Source organism: Xenia sp. Carnegie-2017, unplaced genomic scaffold (assembly GCF_021976095.1).
Source record: "Xenia sp. Carnegie-2017 unplaced genomic scaffold, XeniaSp_v1 HiC_scaffold_14, whole genome shotgun sequence".
Taxonomy (NCBI): domain Eukaryota; kingdom Metazoa; phylum Cnidaria; class Anthozoa; order Malacalcyonacea; family Xeniidae; genus Xenia; species Xenia sp. Carnegie-2017.
The window spans coordinates 1,387,082-1,410,356 of record NW_025813447.1 but is presented as its reverse complement, the minus strand read 5'-3'; the positions used below and the strand labels follow the sequence as shown (position 1 = coordinate 1,410,356).

Genomic DNA, 23,275 nt, shown 5'->3' with positions numbered 1-23,275 from the left:
AATGTTGTTTATGAAGAGAGAGATGTATACCATAGTTAAATGTTGTTTCTGAAGAGAGATATGTATACCATAGTTAAATGTTGTTTATGAAGAGAGAGATGTACACCATAGTTAAATATTGTTTATGAAGAGAGAGATGTACACCATAGTTAAATATTGTTTATGAAGAGAGAGATGTACACCATAGTTAAATGTTGTTTCTGAAGAGAGAGATGTATACCATAGTTAAATGTCGTTTATGAAGAGAGAGATGAATACCATAGTTAAATGTTGTTTATGAAGAGAGAGATGTATGACATAATTAACGAAGAAAGTTTTAAAAAATGTATTTTATGTCATGCATCTTTGACACAGATTTTGTTTTAAAGATTCTCGTTTTCAGATTCAGTTCAGTTTTCCATTGGCTAATTGCCTTTATTTCTTGTAGGAGGCCACAGATATTGATAATTTGTCTCGAATGTACATAGGATGGGCTGCGTACCTTTAGAATATTTTAAAAAACAGGCAGAAAGGAAAAAGAAAACTGTGTTGAAGATACTGTGTAAATTGTTAAAGTTTTGTTACAAAATTAGCATAATATGCGAAAATATTGTGTTGCGCCAGCGAACTACGGTGTCAGTGATAATAATACATACATAATTATAGCCACTGAAACATTTTAATTGTAAGTCAAGATTGCTGTAATTTGATATTATGATACAATTACAGTAAAACTATAAATCGTACTATGAGGATGTTCATTTAGTTAGGATAATGCACTTCGCATTATTTACTTTATAGTTCATTTACGGCAGAAGCGAATTTCGGAGGTAAGCACGATTTTGTTGTGACTTACAATGTTTTAAGTCTTGCTAATGTTTACGTCCATGTGAGCCTTCAAGCTCCAAGCACACGTGGTGTTTTCATGAACGGATGCTTGCGGCGTGATTCTCTGGTAAGGCTTGCTTTCTAGTTGCTAATATGAGCTAATGCTTGTTGTTTTATTTGCAGACAAAAATCTATGAGAAAGTGATTTTCGACAATGGAGAAAAGTAGCAAAGCCGGTGTATCAACCAAACGGAAGCGATCTGTTAATGTCACCGAAGAAAATGTACGTAGGATCAAAGGGAAAAGGCAAAAAATTGCGCGGGAAAATAACAACTTTGATGTTGAAAAAATGCAAGAAAATAGTTCTTTTGAAAAGTCGGATGGTCACATGAGAGGGAGAAAAAAGGTTCCCGAGAAGATTGGTAAAATCAAACAAAATAAAACATTTCATAAGTCGTCCGATATTCCTAAAACAACGACGAAAGTCGCTGTTGGGAAGACAGGAAATGAGGACAGTTCTGACGAGGATTTGCCTCTCTCAATAATTTCAAAAGGAAAAAGAAAGAAGGTAGGAAATGAAAACCACTTAGAGCTTGTTGGTAATGAGAAAATGAAACATCTATCTCAGAGTTCAAAAGTCAGACAGGTAGTTGGGAAAGTGAACATTGTTAAAAACTCTATAATGGAAAAAGATTCAGTCAAGAAAAATATAATGACGCTTGCCAAAAACAATCACGCTAATATTGGAAAAACTAAAAGTGATGAAATGAAAAAATTACCAATGAAGAATGTTAAAGGAAAAATGAAAGTGAGTCCATCTAAGAAACACTTTATCAAAACTCCTAGTCCATTCAAGAAACTTGAAAACAAACAAAATGAAATGAATGTGAACATGAATTCAAAAGAATCTCCATTGGCTGTTGATGCTTTTAAAAATTTGAAAAATTGTCCAAACAAAAGGTTGAAATTAGACATTGATAATAAAAGCAAAATTTTGACTGAGGAAAATGGCTCTGAATCAGATGGAGGGGATTCTGATATGGAATGGGAAGATGTTGATGGTACGTCAAAAGTATTGGTCTAACATTTTATATGTAGTTGCTGTGGATTGTCTATTGCTGCCCAATTATGTTTTTTTTCTGAATTGACCTTGGAGCAACATCTAGCCAAAACTATCTTATTTTGTCAATAGAGGTTTCAGAAAGTTTTCAAGCCAATGTTGGAGGATCAGAGATGGACAAAGCAGGATCAACAAGCAGCAATGTTGAAGTAACCATAAACACACCTGGAGGAAAGAAAAGCAGATGTGGACATCCGTGAGTTGATATTTTGCATCTTGCGAATTAGTCTTTCTGCTATCGAGGAAACTTCAATGAGAAACAACTTTTTATTTCAACTATAGAACTAATGAGGAAATTATGAAATTTATCCAACGTAAAATCAACAAAGCCAAAAGGAAGGACAAATCCTTGCTCATCAGGTGTGTAAATGTCTTAAAAGAATGAGGTTTTAGAAATATTTCTGTTTGCCTTAATTTGTGATGTCATGTTTCATTGCTTAAGGTTCATTTTCTTTCTTTGTTGGCTGTTGGATTGAAACGAAATGAAATGTGTAATAATCAAATTGTGCAAGTATATCTTTTATGTACCTACCTTTCTAGTTACCCCTATTGCTCTCTAACTATGTTTATTTCTTGTTAATAATAGTAATGACTTTCTAATAACCCTATTGCTCTCGAATACCCCCATTTACTCCCTAATTTTTTTTATTAATTGCTAATATAATGACTCTCTAATTACCCTGTGTTCATTATTTGCTAATAATAGTAATGACTCTCTAATTACCCCATTTGCTCACTAATTTTGTTTATTATTTGCTACATTACTTAACAATATGTATCTGTTGACTGTTGCTCTATTGTACTACTTGAATCATTCGTTATTCTTATTCATTACTATATTTCAAATTTCTCTCCAATGTTTCCATACTTTCATCAAATTTTCCAATAATCTTTATTTCATCTTTGCAATTTTGACCACATCCTTTTTTCTAATAATCATCTTCTGCCATCACCAAACATCTTCGTCCTTATCTTTTGTTCTCTTGCCTTATGTTAAAATCAGCTTCCCTTTCTGTTTTGTTTGGTAATTGAATCCATTTTACATTTTCAAGGCAGTAGGTTTGTCTCTTGTTCCTGATGTGTTTACGCAACATAAGGACGTTAAGAAATGGGATATCTCCTTCCTAACACGAGTAGCTACATGGTAAGAGTGACATCTTTCTCTGACATTTATGTACCTGCAGAGTAGCTACTTGGTAAGAGTGACATCTTTCTCTGACATTTATGTACCTGCAGAGTAGCCACTTGGTAAGAGTGACATCTTTCTCTGACATTTATGTACCTGCCGAGTAGCTACTTGGTAAGAGTGACATTTTTCTCTGACATTTATGTACCTGCCGAGTAGCTACTTGGTAAGAGTGACATCTTTCTCTGACATTTATGTACCTGCCGAGTAGCTACTTAGTAAGAGTGACATCTTTCTCTGACATTTATGTACCTGCAGAGTAGCCACTTGGTAAGAGTGACATCTTTCTCTGACATTTATGTACCTGCCGAGTAGCTACTTGGTAAGAGTGACATCTTTCTCTGACATTTATGTACCTGCCGAGTAGCTACTTGGTAAGAGTGACATCTTTCTCTGACATTTATGTACCTGCCGAGTAGCTACTTAGTAAGAGTGACATCTTTCTCTGACATTTATGTACCTGCAGAGTAGCCACTTGGTAAGGTGACATCTTTCTCTGACATTTATGTACCTGCCAGTAGCTACTTGCTAAGGTGACATCTTTCTCTGACATTTATGTACCTGCCGGTAGCTACTTGCTAAGAGTGACATCTTTCTCTGACATTTATGTACCTGCAGAGTAGCTACTTGCTAAGAGTGACATCTTTCTCTAACATTTATGTACCTGCCGAGTAGCTACTTGCTAAGAGTGACATCTTTCTCTGACATTTATGTACCTGCCCAGTAGCTACTTGCTAAGAGTGACATCTTTCTCTGACATTTATGTACCTGCCGAGTAGCTACTTGCTAAGAGTGACATTTTTCTCTGACATTTATGTACCTGCAGAGTAGCCACTTGGTAAGAGTGACATCTTTCTCTGACATTTATGTACCTGCCGAGTAGCTACTTGCTAAGAGTGACATTTTTCTCTGACATTTATGTACCTGCAGAGTAGCCACTTGGTAAGAGTGACATCTTTCTCTGACATCTATGTACCTGCCGGTAGCCACTTGGTAAGGTGACATCTTTCTCTGACATTTATGAACCTGCAGAGTAGCCACTTGGTAAGTGACATCTTTCTCTGACATTTATGTACCTGCCGGTAGCTACTTGGTAAGAGTGACATCTTTCTCTGACATTTATGTACCTGCCGAGTAGCTACTTGGTAAGAGTGACATCTTTCTCTGACATTTATGAACCTGCAGAGTAGCTACTTGGTAAGAGTGACATCTTTCTCTGACATTTATGTACCTGCAGAGTAGCTACTTGGTAAGAGTGACATCTTTCTCTGACATTTATGCATCTGCCTCTTACAAAACAACACGACATTACCAACATTATTTTGATGATTTTAGGATGAAAAACAAAGCACCATATCCAGGAGAGATCCACACGGGTAATTCATTGGTATGCAGTTTGAATCAGAAAATCTCCACATTCTTGCTATCACTAAAGATTTGTTGTTGAAATTTGACATTTTTCACCGCTGGTTTAGGCCACCTATTTGATGAGAGTCCTGGAAAAGAAAGTTTATGTATGTTTCACAATTGTTCAATAATCTACCGCGATGTTATCTCAAAACGGGGAGAGAATAACATGAGAACATGCTCTATATGTGGGATGCTGAATTTTACCCAATGATCTCCCCTCCTAACTCAGCGGTTAAGTTAGACTGTTTAGATTCTTTTGGCAAAGTCTTCGATGTAGCTTTCAGCCATTAACATTGGCAAAGTTTATGATTTTAAATGTCTTTTATATATAGTTATTGGTCGCAATTCTTCGTGTCCTGGGCTTGTCTGTTCGTCTCATAATGTCACTTCAGGTAGTTATGGTTCGTGTGTAGTTCTTGAAACGTTGTTTGCGTGTGTATATGGACTTTCGTGCGTTGATATGTTCCAAAAAAAAAGGCAGTCCATGTTGTAGAAGTTGATCACAAGAAGCTATTTCACCCCGCTAGCTGAGATTTTAAAAATTTTGATATGGGACATGTTGAAGTAGTTATTATGAACTTAACAACTTAGCTCGCATGGAAAAGACTTTATTCCAAAGCCATCATCAGAGTATATACATAATATATTAATCCTAACACGGTATTTAAATATGCACATGAAAAACATGTGACTTGGACGAGATTTGAACTCGCACCTTCGGGTACTAGTCCGCCGCTCTACCTGTTGAGCAACCAAGCTACCAGTTGAGTATATATTATGTATATACTCTGATGATGGCTTTGGAATAAAGTCGAAACACGGTGCCATCCAGTAAACTGTTATAGTGGCGAGAATCTCTCGTCCATACGCAGTTTAAAAAAGATTTGACTCGTCTCCAATCCCTGTGGGCTTGGTAGCTCAACAGGTAGAGCGGCGGACTAGTATCCGAAGGTGTTAGTTCAAATCTCGTCCAAGTCACATGTTTTTCATGTGCATAAATACCGTGTTAGGATTAATATATTATGGAAAAGACTTGGTTTGTGTGATAATCACTTTACAAGAATGTTTCCAGAACATTGCACAACAAGAAAAAAACGGCCGATTTTACCCACTGGAGCCTTGAAGACCTAAAGTTGTTTTAATTTTTTTAGGTTCTGAGTCTGAAAGTCGAGGAAAAAAATCAGAAAGTAAGCAAGCTTTTTTTATTGTTTCTGTTTCAATCTGAGTTAAATGAAACTTAATTATGGTTAGTCTTTACTGAACTGTTATTTTTTATTTCGTTTTCTCAATCTTCGTTTAGCATTATGGAAAATCTTTCTAGCACATTCCTCCATTTATACGAAAGCTCATATGTTATAATTAATATTCAATTTAGAAAATGTTTGACGAAAAACGAAAACCAGTTTTCTTCAATGGGTTTTCATTTTCATCGATCGGTCTTCACCGCTGACCATAATCATTTTAAAATTAAAACAGCAGTATGAGCCCACGCATCAATTGGACCAAATTACCTGAAGTTATAATTCAAACCTTACATGTTTGTAAATGTACATCGTCCAGGTTGATATAGTCCTGAAAGGACTGTTTTGTTGTTGTTTGACAACCTTAGCGGTAGTCATCTTCATTTTGACTCTGAAGATGACTACCGCTAAGGTTGTCGTCGTCAACAACAACATCCTTCAGACTTCTCTGGACGATCCCTTACAAACATGTTACTCCAGGTTCAAACGATTTACTTTAATTCAAACCTTGTTGTTTATTTTAAGAGCAAAAACAAGAAACGATGCCATCAAAACTCCCATAAAAGGAAAAGCTAAAGCAGAAGCCAAAACGCCAAAACAAACTACGGTGAAAAGACGGAAACGAAACAAACCCTAAAAGAGAGTTTATCAAAAGCTGAAAGGAAAATCTCCTGCTTTCCGTAAGAGCGTCAGAGACAGAGTTGAAGTCGACTATAAAGAGGACACAGTCAGTGACTATTTCAGTGATGCAAACAAAACTTCCAAAAACTCGTCAGTCGAAAGTTTTGATGTTTTCGATGACGATATGGATACAGATGTCGATTTTGAAGAGAAAATTCCAAAGATCTCTAAAGGTGGTAGTGCATCGAAACGAGGCAAATCAGAACATGTCAACCACATCAGTACTCCACGACAAGACGCGCCTTCAACCAGTAAGGACGGCGGTGTTTCAAAGAAGGGTATGTCATGGTGGTAGTCACTTTATCTGAGCCTTCTTGAAGTGTATCAATATGTTGTTATAAAGGAACACACGTAATATCTTCCTACGTAATCTTTACCATACACTTAGCCATACGTAGGACACCTTAACCACACTTAGCCATACGTAGGACACCTTAACCATACTTAGCCATACGTAGGACATCTTAGCCATACTTAGCCATACGTAGGACACCTTAACCATACTTAACCATACGTAGGACACCTTAACCATACTTAACCATACGTAGGACACCTTAACCATACTTAACCATACGTAGGACACCTTAACCATACATAGCCATACGTAGGAAACCTTAACCATACTTAGCCATACGTAGGACACCTTAAACATACTTAGCCATACGTAGGACATCTTAAACATACTTAGCCATACGTAGGACATCTTAAACATACTTAACCATACGTAGGACACCTTAAACATACTTAGCCATCGTGGGACATCTTAACCATACTTAGCCATACGTAGGACACCTTAAACATACTTAGCCATACGTAGGACATCTTAAACATACTTAGCCATACGTAGGACATCTTAACCATACTTAGCCATCGTGGGACACCTTAAACATACTTAGCCATACCTAGGACACCTTAAACATACTTAGCCATACGTAGGACATCTTAACCATACTTAGCCATACGTAGGAAACCTTAGCCATACTTAGGAACCTTAACCATACTTAGCCATAATGAGGGACACCTTAGCCATACTTAGCCATACGTGGGACATCTTAGCCATACTTAGCCATCGTGGGACATCTTAACCATACTTAGCCATACGTAGGAAACCTTAGCCATACTTAGGAAACCTTAACCATACTTAGCCATACGTAGGACACCTTAGCCATACTTAGCCATACGTGGGACATCTTAGCCATACTTAGCCTTACGTAGGACACCTTAACCATACTTAACCATACGTAGGACACCTTAGACATACTTAGCCATACGTAGGACACCTTAACCATACTTAGCCATACGTAGGACACCTTAGCCATACTTAGCCATACGTAGGAAACCTTAACCATACTTAGCCATACGTGGGACACCTTAGCCATGCCAACCATACGTAGGACACCTTAACCATACTTAGCCATAATGGGACACCTTAACCTTACTTAACCATACGTAGGACACCTTAACCATACTTAGCCATCGTGGGACACCTTAACCATACTTAACCATACGTGGGACACCTTAGCCATACTTAACCATCATTGGGACACCTTAGCCATACTTAGCCATATGTGGGACACCTTAGCCATACTTAGCCATACGTAGGACCTTAACCATACTTAGCCATACTTAGGACACCTTAACCATACTAGCCATATCGTGGGACACCTTAGCCATACTTAGCCATCGTGGGACACCTTAGCCATACTTAGCCCATTAGGGACACCTTAGCCATACTTAGCCATCGTGAACCTTAACCATACTTAGCCATACGTGGGACACCTTAGCCATACTTAACCATACGTGGGACACCTTAACCATACTTAGCCATACGTGGGACACCTTAACCTTACAACCATCGTGGGACACCTTAACCATACTTAGCCATCGTGGGACACCTTAACCATACTTAACCATGTGGGACACCTTAGCCATACTTAACCATACGTAGGACACCTTAACCATACTTAGCCATACATTGGGACACCTTAGCCATGCCAGCCATCGTGGGACACCTTAACCATACTTAGCCATACAGGACACCTTAGCCATACTTAGCCATAATTGGGACACCTTAGCCATACGAAGGACACCTTAGCCATACTTAACCATACGTGGGACACCTTAACCATACTTAGCCATCGTGGGACACCTTAGCCACTGAAGGACACCTTAACCATACTTAGCCATCGTGGGACACCTTACCATACTTAGCCATGAAGGACACCTTAGCCATACAGCCATACGTAGGACACCTTAGCCATACTAGCCATACGTGGGACACCTTAACCATACTTAGCCATACGTAGGACACCTTAGCCATATTAGCCATACATGTAGACACCTTAACCATAGCCATGTGGGACACCTTAACCATACTTAGCCATAGAAGGACACCTTAGCCATACTTAGCCATCAATTACACCTTAGCCATACTTAACCATACGTAGGACACCTTAGCCAGCCATACGTGGGACACCTTAGCCATGCCAATACACGTAGGGACACCTTAACCATGCTTAGCCATACAGGACACCTTAACCATACTTAGCCATACGTAGGACACCTTAGCCATACGCAGGACACCAGTATGGTTAAGGTGTCCTGTATGGTTGGCATGGTTAGGTGTCCCACGTATGGCTAAGGTGTAAATGCATGGCTAAGCTATGGTTAAGTCACGTATGGCTGGTATATTGTCTACACTATGCTAAATGGCTAAGTGTCACGTATGGTTAAGTATGTTAAGGTGTCCATACATTGTATGGTTAAGGTGTCCACGCATGGCAGCATGGTTAAGGTGTCTACGTAGTTATGGTTAAGGTGTCCACGTATTTAGTTAAGGTGTCCTACGTATGGTTAAGGTTAAGGTGTCGTATGGCTAAGTATGGTTAAGGTGTCCCGTATGGTTGGTATGGCTAAGGTGTACGTATGGTAAGTATGGTTAAGGTGTCCTACGTATGGCTAAGTATGGTTAAGATATGGTTAAACAATTTGGATATCATGACTATTATTAAGCACAAATGCTCTCGCCGTGCATTAAATCATTTTAAAATTTGGCCATTTCACCCTCGTCAAATTATGTAGAATTTTGATAATTTGGGCGCGTCTTGTTTTGCCAACTATCGTCCTCCGATTGATTTAGGCTGTGATTTATGGATTGAGGTGTATTTACAGAAGGAAAAACAATGGATTTGTAAGCGAAACGACCTGTTTGTTTACTATAAACTATGAAAAATCAAAACCCCGACAAACTTAGCTACTGTGTGTATGATTTCTTCAGGCATCGACGGTGAATTGTGCAGTGTAAATAAACCGGATGCTTGTGAACGACACTCGAGCAAGCCGATCAAATATATCATTGGATTTGATAATGGTAAGTGAATAGTCACAGCAGTTGTGGGAAGTCGTTGCTACATCTTTTGTCAGTCACGTGTTTATCACACGTCATTGCACTTGCTGAGTACATGGTGGCGATGTAAGGCACTACGTTGCTCATGGCGGTGAGGTACAACCAGTGAACTGTAATGACAACAGTTGATATTATAGTTCACTGTGTACAACGATTACTCAGTGAACAACTGACCTGCATGCTTGGAACTGGATGTATACCCCCTTCTCCGCTCGTCATTTGTTGGACTTGATTGATGGTTTGGAACAATGTGAGGATGGGATTACACAAGTCATCATCTTTGGATTGTTTATCACTTGTATTTTTAGAGGGCTCGATAAAAGACGTAACTTGTCGCTATGCGACGAATTGGATGACGACCACTCGAAAGCTGAGAACGGACGGTGATTGGCTGGAAGATACAATGAGTTCATTTCGTAGCAAAAACATCGTAAGTGGTTGCTTTTAGCTGAATAAACTGAACTGAAAGTTGGAAATTTTTTATCTGCTATTTACTTGTCTTTTTTACTTCTAACACCAAACAGAAACGAGACAAGAGTGAAGACTCTTTATTGAAAGGTATATCCCAGGGAATTAGTAAATAAATCTTTCTTATTTGATGAACGGTTCTGGGTTGAAATACAACAGGTTCCCAAATGAATGCTTCAATGCCTTTTTTCATCTTTGCAGCTCGATTACTTCAAAAACCGTTGCCACAAACCGTCAGTGAATACAAGAATCATCCGCTGTAAGTAATGATAAAGATGAAACTGTTTTTCAAAATGTGACATTTTTATCTAAGAGCAAATTACTCAATCTACTAGGTATGTTCTAAAGCGACATTTACTAAAATTTGAAGGTAATTTACTAAACTTCAATTATTACGTGTTCTTACGTGGAAATATTTTCCGTTATTCTTACGCTTCGTGTATCCCATGCAGCAATTTATCCTGAATCGGCAGCAACGCTCGGATTTTGTCGTCAGGACGCCGTATATTCACGGGATTGTGTTCATACGGTTAGTGGTGTCAGCGTCCATCCGCCACCAATGTACAAATTTGAAGCACACCATTGTTTTCTCTGCTTTATCTATTTTCTGTAGCTACATACACGTGAAATGTGGATAAAGGAGGCAAGAGTTGTGAAGGCTAGTATTGTACTAGATTGGGTTCATCCGGAAACTTGTGTTTAAACCAGCATCTTATTGTGGCCATTAATTTATTTGACATTAGCGACAAATTGCAATCAATGACTTAATGAAACCTGCATCTTCTTTTCAAATCAACAAGTTCTTTAAAACCAACGACTTATGTACGATTTTCGCGCGATGTTTTGATTGTGGTTTTCTTTTGTGCTTCTTTAGTCTGGGGAACAACCTTACAAGATCGTCAAGGGTCGTAAAAGCAGGGTAAACACTTTTCTTGCTTACAAAGAAAAATATTCAATGCGCCGACTGAAAAAATATTTCTCGGCAATAATTGCTTGCGATCAAAAACATGAATTTTATTGTTTTGCTTTTGAAGAAGAGCCTGCTATTGTCTGCAATTTTGTCTCGAATGACTCAACGTTGTTTTGATTGTCATACAGCGCAAAATGTTGGAGAATGTTGGCGAAGTAAAAGCTGAATTATTTGGAAGATGGCAAACTGAAGATTACATTCCTCCTGCTGTCGTTGACGTAAGTCACATTGACTGTTCGTTTTATCGTATTACTACCTTGTATTACTGACTACTTTATTATATAAACACACCATGTGAACAGTTTCATAACAAGGTTTGCGGCCTAATTTGTAGCTATTATCGTAATTAAATGCAGCTCCTGGAAAACCTTAACACTTGCCTATGTGGTGTTCCAACTCGTTTTTGTATCTTTCCTCGTTGCTCTGCTCAAGCTTGTCTATATTTTTATGACAAGATTTGCCACCTAAGTTGTACAATCATAATTCCCGGCACACCAGCCTGTGTGTTGTTCTAAATCATTTCTCTACCTTTCCTTACTGTTTTGCTCTTGCTTGTCTATATTCTCATGCTGTTTATTGTTGTTCAAGAGATGTTTATCTGCTGTCGTTCTTGTTCCAGGGTATCGTACCAAGGAACGAGTATGGAAATGTGGAGTTATTCAAACCTAGCATGCTGCCTGCCGGCGCCTGCCACATTCAGGGTAACTACCTTCACGCATGAATGTGAAAATGACAAGTTATATTCCGTATAGTGAAGTGAAAACACGTGCTATCTTTTGCTTACTTTGTACTCTAGTGCCAGGAATACACCGCCTTGCTCGCAAATTGAAAATCGACGCTGTCCCAGCAGTCATTGGCTTTGACTTCCATGGAGGTTTTAATCATCCCATGTACGTTATATGTAGGGGGAGGCTGGCACGAGGCCAGTGACTTTCGCACTGGTCCCTTTCCACCGACACAAATTACTTTATGAAAACATAGTCGACTCAAACTGAACCTACATATTTTAGCATCGATGGAGTAGTTGTTGGCGAGGAATTCAAGGAACAACTATTGCTTGCATGGGATAAAGAACAAGAAGCTAAGATAGCCCGCGAACAGGAAGTGAGGATAAGTTTTTGGAGTTCGTTGTTTGCAATATCAGAGAGATGATTGAATTTTCTTATTATAACGTTTTGGTTTGTTTTCAGAAACGCGAAAAGCGAATCCTTGCGAACTGGACACATCTTGTGCGGAGTCTGCGCATTAGAGAGAGACTTAAACGCAAATACAAAATTGAAGAGGTTGGCGATTTGAGTGATTATTCAACTTCATTGCTCTAGTTGCTTACATCTGTAATACTCAAATGATACAAAAATGTTTGTTGATCTTTTACACAGGAAGATAAGGAGACTTCAAATTCTGAGGAAAACAAGAAAACATCAATGGATACAGAGGACCGTATTCCTGACGTTTCTTTATCTTGGCCATTAAATAAACAAGGTTTGATTTATTTATTTTCTGGCAAGATGTCGATTGCAGACCTCTCTTGTGTAATATTGCATTGTCTTTGTACACGCTTTGTTATTAAGTTCGAAGATAATGTTAAATGTGCGTTTTCGCTTTTTTTTTTGGGGGGGGGGGGGTGAGCTGATCTTGTGATCCACTCGCGCAAACACGCACGCTCAGCCAGTACAGCAATCTATAGCAATTGACCTTCTGTGTGTTTGTATCTGTGGTTGATCCAGCGAGGAATTTTTAGGGGGGTGCTTCTGCTTAGTGATTAGTTAAAGTTCAGCGGTAAAAACAAATTATTTATTAACGTGCTCATAAAAAATGGATACTAGTTCCCGTTTTTGTCAACAAAGTAAATATCAGTGACGCTTTTTAATCAAAATAAATGTTGACAATCAATAAACTTGGTATATTCAATAAAGGCTTTTTCCATTAAACGTAGGATGGATTTTAATTATATTTTTTGCAGTTTGTACCCCTCTATGCACCCTGCTCACCATTGCCTACAGTGGGAGCACTACTGTGCTCCCAGCCACCCACCCACCCCCCGCCCTATAAATGCACTACCGTTTGGTATTCTCAGTGTTATGTTACAAATTTTGAGCTGATTATAACAAAGTGTCTTTTAAACCCAATCTGTCGATAGCCATCCAATAATCTTCGATATCATTTTTGTTGCATTTAGAGGGTAAAACGGCCCGCGATGCAGATGGACATTGTCACGTGTTTTTACTGAAAAATAACGTTCAAGATTCTGTCACAGGGGAGTGGAGTAAGGTTTGCGCTTGCGGATTGAAAGAGCCAGTTGAGACACTTTAAAGAAACCGGTAGGATTGTTCATTTTGTTTGTTTTTAAAACCTGGAGGTTATATACAACAATCTTTTTTGCAATGACAGCGTAGAATATTGTCATTGCAAAGTTTATATAATTTAATAGTTAGTTTATGCAGTATAAAAACTTTCGGTTTGTCTTTTTTGACCAAAACTGTTGCAGAATGTTAGCAATTTTGAAATTTGAAGCAAAATTTTTGGTTTATATCATTTGAATTATTGATTATTAGATGGCATGAAGTGCCTTTGAGTATTGTAGGTTCCCTATACATACTATATGAGTACTGTAGGTTCCCTATACATACTATATGAGTACTGTAGGTTCCCTATACATACTATATGAGTACTGTAGGCTCCCTATACATACTATATGATACTTTAAGGTGGTAGCATAAACAATTCGATACTATTTGTGTACCATTTATATTTTCGTAGTCAAAGTCATTTTCACTGTTTTGTTAACGTTATATTTGTACATAACTTTTGTTATTGCATACACTGCTTATTCCACGAACTTAGTATGAATTAAAAGGACTAAAAGTTTTTTGTTGACGATAAGTAAAGTAGCGAATAAGTGTTTTTCTACTGCTAAATAACGTTAGCATGGTGATCCACGAAGCGTAAAGATATGTTTGTTACGTCAAATTTTCCATATTAAGTTGAAAGTTTAAGTTAAAAATCCAAATGATAAACGTCGATCAATTTCTTGATTGAGAAAAGAGACCAAACGTCGTGGTGAAGAAACCAATTACTATAATTGAAGCATCTATTGCATATCCGATACTTGTGATATCGTTCTTCATTAAATTCATGTGGAATAAAGCGGGGAAGACTAGCACTAGTGCAACCGCTGACACGCTACCGACGACCGCCATGAGGAGAGAGAACTCTGGCACCATGATGGCGACGATCACCGATAACATCACGAGTAGAACCCGAAGACTTGAATTAACACACAGTTGTTTGTTGTTGCTTGTTATCTTCTGTGGAATAACATGGAGGTATGATTGAAAGATTACACTTGTCGATAATGTTGATTAACGCAAACGACGGTAAAGCGTAAGAGAACATCCCGTTAAAACCAAGGAACGTATCAATGGCGGACTTCAGAGGACCGTAGGGTAGATTTTCCGAGACTTCTTGCATTGTCTCTGTTTTGAAAGTGAAGACGGCTAAAACACCGAACGCGACTTTGAAAATCATTGCGATGGCGTAACAAATGTTCATAACTAGAGGAAAGCGTTCGGGCGATTTCATTTTCTCCTCTACGGAAGGTAAATATGGATGGGATACGAAGCTGAAAAGAATTATGGACCATGCGACGGGGAAACCTTCCGGATTGAAAAATGGAAGAGCATTCAAGTCCCAAATCTGGTATTGCGATATGCTGTAGCCGATTGTTGATGTAAACACGAAAAGTAAAGCGAACACGCTAAACATACTCAACCAAGATATACGTGACAAGTCGTTGATGAAAACACTTGGGAGCACAAGGATACCTGCGATGGCCGTCCAGCATGATGGCCTTAACACCGGATGCGGCCAAATATCGTTAAGAAAATCAGAAATGAGCAATAGATAGAGGACTAGTGCCGAGAATAAATGAAGGATCTGAGCACAACCTACGATAGTTTTTCCACGATTTGGCCACCAATGTTCACCTTTAGGATAAAATTTATGACATGAATTATTTGGAGTAAATTAGTGTTTTCATATTGAGAAGTACGTGATAACATCATGCATGTTTGCAGTCGATTGTGTCTCAGGTCAATGTTACCCAAGCTGATATAACTCAGATGTGTGTTATTCAGGTCTATGTAACTCAAGGCCAATATAACTCAGGTAAATCAAACCTATGTCATTCAGGAGTATTTGATCCAGGCCAATACATGCTGGTTAGATGAATGTGACTCAGCCCGATGTGTTTGGAGCTAACGTTAATCAGACGTATGTCAGTCATGTGTGTGTCAAGTTTATTAATCATTTTTTTTATTCTTACCAAGATCTGCGTATCCTTGACGTACTCTGACCTTAACACCTTTTTGTTTCACATACAAGCATTCAACGATCAACTTTCCTGTATAGTTTGTCAATACAGCAACAAATACCATGGCAATTACGGAAGCATATCCACCTTGACTTATTGCATACGGTATTCCCAGTGTGCCTGTACCTGTAATGAGAAGACAAAGGTCTTAGATAGATGAAATCATCTGTGAAAGCCCTTGTGTGAATTATTGTGATTTGGCGTGTGTTTTTTTTCGTTGAAAAGGAATTTAAAAACATAACTCGTCAACAGAATTGCATCAGAGAAATTTTGACGAACACTACTACTTAAAATGTGGGGTTACGAAGTCATGGATTACTATGAAGATTAGATTTTATTTCGTTGTGTAAAGGTCTCAGTTACCAAGCCCTAAACTGGTTGGTAGTGTTTAATAATCGATGATATCTAAATAAAACATCTGTTGGAACATACAATTTATAAAGATCGCGTCATAAGAGGCAAACATTATAGACATCTGTTGGAACATACAATTTATAAAGATTGCGTCATAAAAGGCAAAACATTATAGATATCTGTTGGAACATTCAATTTCTAAAGATTGTGTCATAAAAGGCAAAACATTATAGATATCTGTTGGAACATTCAATTTCTAAAGATTGTGTCATAAAAGGCAAAACATTATAGATATCTGTTGGAACATACAATTTCTAAAGATTGTGTCTTAAAAGGCAAAACATTATAGATATCTGTTGGAATATTCAATTTATAAAGATTGTGTCATAAAAGGCAAAACATTATAGACATCTGTTGGAACATACAATTTCTAAAGATTGTGTCATAAAAGGCAAAACATTATAGATATCTGTTGGAACATACAATTTCTAAAGATTGTGTCATAAAGGCAAAACATTATAGACATCTGTTGGAACATACAATTTCTAAAGATTGTGTCATAAAAGGCAAAACATTATAGATATCTGTTGGAACATACAATTTCTAAAGATTGTTTCATAAAAGGCAAAACATTATAGATATCTGTTGGAACATACAATTTCTAAAGATTGTGTCATAAAAGGCAAAACATTATAGACATCTGTTGGAACATACAATTTCTAAAGATTGTGTCATAAAAGGCAAAACATTATAGATATCTGTTGGAACATACAATTTCTAAAGATTGTGTCATAAAAGGCAAAACATTATAGATATCTGTTGGAACATACAATTTATAAAGATTGTGTCATAAAAGGCAAAACATTATAGACATCTGTTGGAACATACAATTTCTAAAGATTGTGTCATAAAAGGCAAAACATTATAGATATCTGTTGGAACATACAATTTCTAAAGATTGTGTCATAAAAGGCAAAACATTATAGACATCTGTTGGAACATACAATTTCTAAAGATTGTGTCATAAAAGGCAAAACATTATAGATATCTGTTGGAACATACAATTTCTAAAGATTGTGTCATAAAGGCAAAACATTATAGATATCTGTTGGAACATACAATTTATAAAGATTGTGTCATAAAAGGCAAAACATTATAGACATCTGTTGGAACATACAATTTCTAAAGATTGTGTCATAAAAGGCAAAACATTATAGATATCTGTTGGAACATACAATTTCTAAAGATTGTGTCATAAAAGGCAAAACATTATAGATATCTGTTGGAATATTCAATTTATAAAGATTGTGTCTTAAAAGGCAAAACATTATAGATATCTGTTGGAATATTCAATTTATAAAGATTGTGTCATAAAAGGCAAAACATTATAGATATCTGTTGGAACATACAATTTATAAAGATTGCGTCATAAAAGGCAAAACATTATAGATATCTGTTGGAACATACAATTTCTAAAGATTGTGTCTTAAAAGGCAAAACATTATAGATATCTGTTGGAATATTCAATTTATAAAGATTGTGTCATAAAAGGCAAAACATTATAGATATCTGTTGGAACATACAATTTATAAAGATTGTGTCATAAAAGGCAAAACATTATAGATATCTGTTGGAACATACAATTTCTAAAGATTGTGTCTTAAAAGGCAAAACATTATAGATATCTGTTGGAATATTCAATTTATAAAGATTGTGTCATAAAAGGCAAAACATTATAGATATCTGTTGGAACATACAATTTATAAAGATTGCGTCATAAAAGGCAAAACATTATAGATATCTGTTGGAACATACAATTTCTAAAGATTGTGTCTTAAAGGCAAAACATTATAGATATCTGTTGGAATATTCAATTTATAAAGATTGCGTCATAAAAGGCAAAACATTATAGATATCTGTTGGAACATACAATTTCTAAAGATTGTGTCTTAAAAGGCAAAACATTATAGATATCTGTTGGAATATTCAATTTATAAAGATTGTGTCATAAAAGGCAAAACATTATAGATATCTGTTGGAACATACAATTTATAAAGATTGTGTCTTAAAAGGCAAAACATTATAGATATCTGTTGGAATATTCAATTTATAAAGATTGTGTCTTAAAAGGCAAAACATTATAGATATCTGTTGGAATATTCAATTTATAAAGATTGTGTCATAAAAGGCAAAACATTATAGATATCTGTTGGAATATTCAATTTATAAAGATTGTGTCATAAAAGGCAAAACATTATAGATATCTGTTGGAACATACAATTTATAAAGATTGTGTCATAAAAGGCAAAACATTATAGATATCTGTTGGAATATTCAATTTATAAAGATTGCGTCATAATGTCAAAGTGATATAATAAGGAGTTGGAAGGAAGAATTTGTGATGTTATAAAAAGGACTTAAATGATTCACTGTTTACACTTATAAACCACTGTTAATTAAACACAATGACAGTCAATTATCTTCGTGGTTATTTAATTACACAATGTGTGAACATTTCTATTGTTTTTCATAAATGTAGCTTTAAACTTTGCGACGAACTTTTTTTTAATCATATTTCAAGTTATTGTTATCTACACTCGAAGGCTTAAAAAACCTTCTTTTTCTTCCAAACTTCAAGCTCAGAAGAGATTGCTATCTGTCGTTAATTAACTAATGTGGTTTATTAGTCATCTGCAAATTCTAGCTAAATCTTAGCCCTAACAACCCCCAAGGGAGTTATGTCATCATAAATATGATGAGAATCTTACAAGTTATACTTGTGTTAACGACCAACATGTTCAACTTCATTTCGTACCATGTTATCAACTTGGATTCCTCGTTTAACATTAATCAATATCAAAGTAAATGGTTTGAACCCGGGAGTATCGTTACATGTTTGTAAATGTAGATCGTCCAGGTTGGTATAGTCCTGAGAAGGAATGTTGTTGTTCATGTTGACTGACGTTTCAACATCCTTAGCGGTAGGTATTCAGTCAACATCAACACCAACTGTCCTTCTCGGGACTCTACTAACCTGGACGATCTATATCCACAAACTTGTAATTAATCAATAACCATGTTCATGCTTGATTTCAAATTTCAAAATCAGTGCTTTAAAAGATGGATTCTTTTCGTTGCTCACCTTGTATTAAGTTGGAAATGTTCCAACCTGCTTGTAGACTTGATGTATTTCCCTTGTTTTCATCACCTGTAAAGACATCGTCTCCTTCGTCTTCACTTTCTTGCAGCAACTTCGTATCTTCTTTGCTATCAAACTCATCTTCGCCCATCGCCTCGGCATCATAGCTGGACTGATGGCTATTCTTTCCTGTTGTAGAACTACCCCCAGTACTAAAAGTTCCTACTGATTTTGATCCTTCGGCTCCGTTTTCAGTCTCAATTCCTGAAAAGAGTTTTCCAAAGAAATCTTTAATTTTACTCAATGATATGACTTGTTCGTTAGGTTGAGTGGATGCGCCCTCTGACCATTTAAACGTTGATGAGTATTTAGCATTGCTCTTTCTCTCAAAATCCCAGGGATTATACACCTTGGCTATTGGCTTTTTCTTTACTTTAAAAAGCGCTTTTACTTTGTATGAAAAGTTCGCGAAATTGGCTCGGACACTCATTACTACCCTACATTTTTCGCTCAATATTTATTCCTAACCGTTGAAGTGCCCAATTGAGGGCTGTAATGATTGCCATTACAAAGCTTTGTCGAGTTTTTGGTTAAATAAAGGGAGTCGTTTTTCGTTAAATATTAATAAACTCCCGCATCTTTTAATCATGAAACCTCTAAAACGCGATTACGCTGCCTGAAACCTCATTTCCCCCTTTCCATTTTACGCGAAACTACCTTGGAATATTAAATATCCGTTATTGAACACTTGAAATACGATCAAAGATTTTGCCACTTAATTTACTATTGGTTTTTTGCAGTTTTTCATTATGAGAAAAAAACTCATTTTTCTAGTGCCTTGTATAATTGCACTTCTATTTGCAAAAGTGATTTCAGTTTTCGATGTCTACTTTTGTCGAGCCGGATCTCCTCTTGCCGTCATATCTACGTAGACTTTTTCCAATCGATATTTTTTTAAGGTTCTTTCTTGTTACTTCATTTGCTGCACATTTTTTTTTAAGAAAATATTGATCGGACGAAGTGGATTCGCCTCAACATTGCTTCAAATGCCACAGTTTATAGATGTAAAAAATCAAAATTTTTATATCTGCATGGAGTTCGAACGTGATGTTCAGTTGTTTTAACTGAGCAAAGCGAACGCAAATCCTTGCTTTTTATTACACTCTCGACATCATTGTTAATAGAAGCTGTTAATTTTTCAATTAGCTGGGTCGTTTATTGTGTGTGATATGTAGAAGTCTGGGGCCGGTTGCTTAACTACTTTCTAGCTCTACCCTTTTGTTCTTAAATTTATCCAAGCAGTTAATTCAGTTTTATAAAAAAGTACTTAGCGCTTTTATAAAAAATTAACTGCGTTTTTATGACTGACCTCTGAGTACTAATCGTTGATTCAATGGAAGTCTGAAGACAGATAAATCATAACTCGCCCCAGTTTCTCTACTCTAAATGCGCAAGTTTTGTTTACTTGTGTAACATTATATGCAGCTGCCTCTAAATGTTCACTCTTTAACAAATTTGTCACTGCCTCAAACAACTAATAGCTGCTAAATAATTTATTTGTCTACATATATAACTCGTGAATTTTAAATGTAGGAAATTGGTCGTATTTCATATTGTATCGTGAAATTTCAACATATGAGAAATATTTAAAACAGTATTGTTATTGATGTTTTTCGATTAGCATAGTAATTTGCGCATAAAACTTGCATAAAGCTCATTGAAATTGCTTTAATGTACGTATAAGTTATCAAAAAACCTTTTCGAGCCGACAGTTTGAAAACATACGCCAAAAATTATCTTGTAAAATCAAGATCCAAGTTATATCAGTGAGAAACAAGATTTGGAAGCATATTTTCGACTTTAATCCATTGGTTTGATAATGAATTATTGTAGTCATAGAACATGTTGTAAGTTTGATGAATTTTTATTTCCTAAGCGTTTGAATGTTGATATGAACAAATCTATCAAACTCGACATCTTGTAGAGTTTTTTTTAACTGATTTCGGCCGTTAAATATTAATTATTTCGAAGTGGGACTTCATGTCGAAATTGAATATAAAATCTCTAATAATGGCGAAAATGGAAAAAATCAAGCATCTCCCCCTCCCACCGCAACGCCAAAAAGATATATAGTGCTTTGCATGTGGTGTTGTTGTTTGGAGCAACGCAGAAGAATACTAAATCAAAAACACAAAAATGCCATCTTTGCACTAAAGGGGGGAGATGAATCTATGAATACATGCGTCACGTTCGGTGACCTGAGTCTTTTATAAACAATACTCTACACCTTTCATGGTCCTCATAAAGAAATTTGAGATTTGTCAGACACCCCCCCCCCCCACACACACACACACTCCATAATGTTTCCAAAATTTTCGACTTTTTCTTTCAGCTACAAAATAAAGTTTGCGGAAAGTCATTTTGAACCCTCTCCCGCTCGGTTTTTTAATAAAAATGATGTTTGCGTATAACTGTTGAATTCTCTTTGATTGCTATCTAGCTTTATCGACATAATACCAGGTGATAATATTTAGCTTAGGAAGGCCCTTTCGGAATGATAGTTTTTTGTTTTATCCTCGTGCATCGAAAATACTTTTCCTTTCGTGTTTTGTAATATTTCCTTATATTTCTTAGTATTGTAAAATGGCTGATGTTTTAAATATGTCGGCGATTGTACTGATAATCTTGTCAGTCTCGACGTTAAAAAACTTCAATTGAAGAGCTTATTTCGCCGCAAGAACAGTCATTTCGATGGACCAAAATAGAGAATAATCTTTTAAGGGGGGTCGTTTTATATTTTTCAAGTAAATACAGTAATCTTTTTTACTTACCAAGATTATCCATTTATAACTAATAGCTTTTCAAATTGTCTTCAAATTATCCTGTAGTTGTGTACAAAAGGTTCTTCTAGCGAGGTTAAGTCGGTTAAACAGTCAAAACTCTTATGAATTTTCTCACGCAAATTGTGCTCTTGCCCCGTAGTGAAGTTTACCAATCAGAAGTGAATATTTCACGATTTGAAACGACTGTTTTCGACGCATGTAGCGATAGTTTTTTTACAAAACACTATCGTCCTTTGCGACGTGAATGCTTTTGCATCATGCAAGAGTATGTAAAAAGATGAATGATACTTGTGAATTGTTAATGCATTTTGAGATTGTGTTTTACTGATAGCGTCACAAGTGGACGCCATTGGCTAGTCAATTACATCGCTCTCAAACCATTTGATATATATACGTATAGGCATATATATATATAATTGAAAAAAGCAGTTTCATATCTTATTCATCACTTTTCGGCTGTATTGTATTTTTTCGTGTTGTTTTTGCTCCGTACCCCGTGAACAGTGATGGAGTGACCGCTTTTTGACATCCGTTTTTAACTAGAAAAAAATCTCGGCATAAGTTAAGCACAGAATTCTGGAAACAAAGTGACTAGACTAATGCACCCTGTATATTATTCAATAAAAAAAATTCAGTGAAAAATATTTTATTGCAAATGTAATCGATAAATACTGCAATTTATAAGTTTGGAGCGAAATGATAAAAGACTAAAGAGTGCCATGGCGCAAATAACATGAAGCTGTCCTCAAAAAGGTTTCTTTTCGTTTTTTTGCATCGATTTCTACAGAGTAGACTGATGTTAGAAAATATTATTTTATGTGACGATTTTCTATTATTCAACATAATTACATGTACAAACGGCAAGCTGGCCTCGTTTACGTTCGATGTTTGTGTTTTATAGGTAGTTTTACTTGTGATTTTGTGACAGATGTCTTAGTGAATTATCGTTCGCTTTGACCTTAACGTTCAATTATGCCATGCAAATAACTTGCTGAATGCTTTAATGGAGATACATGTAAAACACATAATGTTTCACAGGCTTCAATTGTGTGAAAACCAATAAAAAGCCGTCTTATAATATAAGCATTATTTATTATTGTAATGAGTGTTAGCGCCTTTTATCTTTTCTAAAACATTAATTAGACACGTTTTGTTTCCATTGCCTGTTTACAAATGTAAGAGTATTGTGCAATTTCGCACGTTTTTTCTCTGCAAGTGATAAGCATTGAATCTTCTGTTACCTTAAAAGTCTCAAACTCTTAATAATAACTTTGTTGT

At 36.3% G+C, this 23,275-nt stretch overlaps 3 protein-coding genes and 1 long non-coding RNA gene across 6 annotated transcripts in view; 2 read left to right on the top strand and 2 right to left on the bottom strand.

Moving 5' to 3' along the window:
- The window catches only part of LOC124433798 (serine/threonine-protein kinase ATR-like), a 34,317-nt gene extending 33,592 nt beyond the window's left edge, over positions 1-725 (top strand). For all 3 annotated transcript variants that reach the window (XM_046983586.1, XM_046983587.1, XM_046983585.1), the window contains one exon: positions 428-725. In XM_046983586.1, the coding sequence (XP_046839542.1) occupies positions 428-487 (60 nt within the window). In that variant the 3' untranslated portion in view covers positions 488-725. The remainder of the gene's footprint in view (positions 1-427) is intronic.
- On the top strand, positions 651-14,177 carry LOC124434157 (DNA repair protein complementing XP-C cells-like). Its single transcript, XM_046984040.1, has 28 exons — positions 651-809; positions 991-1,868; positions 2,000-2,123; positions 2,210-2,274; positions 2,353-2,438; positions 2,980-3,071; positions 4,449-4,500; positions 4,589-4,627; positions 4,856-4,915; positions 5,675-5,710; positions 6,290-6,308; positions 6,409-6,723; positions 9,585-9,635; positions 9,723-9,815; positions 10,160-10,281; positions 10,376-10,409; positions 10,521-10,578; positions 10,655-10,689; positions 10,772-10,848; positions 10,933-10,977; positions 11,194-11,238; positions 11,418-11,507; positions 11,909-11,990; positions 12,086-12,179; positions 12,300-12,393; positions 12,480-12,572; positions 12,669-12,771; positions 13,469-14,177. The coding sequence occupies exons 2-28, from the start codon at positions 1,022-1,024 to the stop codon at positions 13,600-13,602; spliced, it is 2,985 nt and encodes a 994-aa protein (XP_046839996.1). The 5' UTR covers positions 651-809; positions 991-1,021; the 3' UTR covers positions 13,603-14,177.
- On the bottom strand, positions 7,607-7,714 carry LOC124433801. Its single transcript, XR_006944618.1, has 2 exons — positions 7,682-7,714; positions 7,607-7,651 (listed from the first exon to the last, which is right to left on the bottom strand). It is a non-coding gene; the product is annotated as an uncharacterized LOC124433801 (long non-coding RNA).
- On the bottom strand, positions 14,019-22,258 carry LOC124433799 (vesicular inhibitory amino acid transporter-like). Its single transcript, XM_046983588.1, is given in 5 exon segments — positions 14,019-14,586; positions 14,588-15,275; positions 15,614-15,787; positions 19,158-19,418; positions 21,986-22,258. Coding segments are annotated over 5 exon segments (1,410 nt in total). The 5' UTR covers positions 21,999-22,258; the 3' UTR covers positions 14,019-14,312.
- Between the last annotated feature and the right edge of the window lie 1,017 nt (positions 22,259-23,275).

What these genes read in the sequence shown, in the direction of transcription:
- LOC124434157 (XM_046984040.1), top strand. Translation starts at nt 1,022, where the DNA reads ATGGAGAAAAGTAGCAAAGCCGGTGTATCAACCAAACGGAAGCGATCT. An exon ending in TCCACACGGGTAATTCATTG is followed by an intron (nt 4,501 to 4,588) that starts GTATGCAGTTTG and finishes CCGCTGGTTTAG; the next exon opens with GCCACCTATTTGATGAGAGT. An exon ending in TATCATTGGATTTGATAATG is followed by an intron (nt 9,816 to 10,159) that starts GTAAGTGAATAG and finishes TTGTATTTTTAG; the next exon opens with AGGGCTCGATAAAAGACGTA.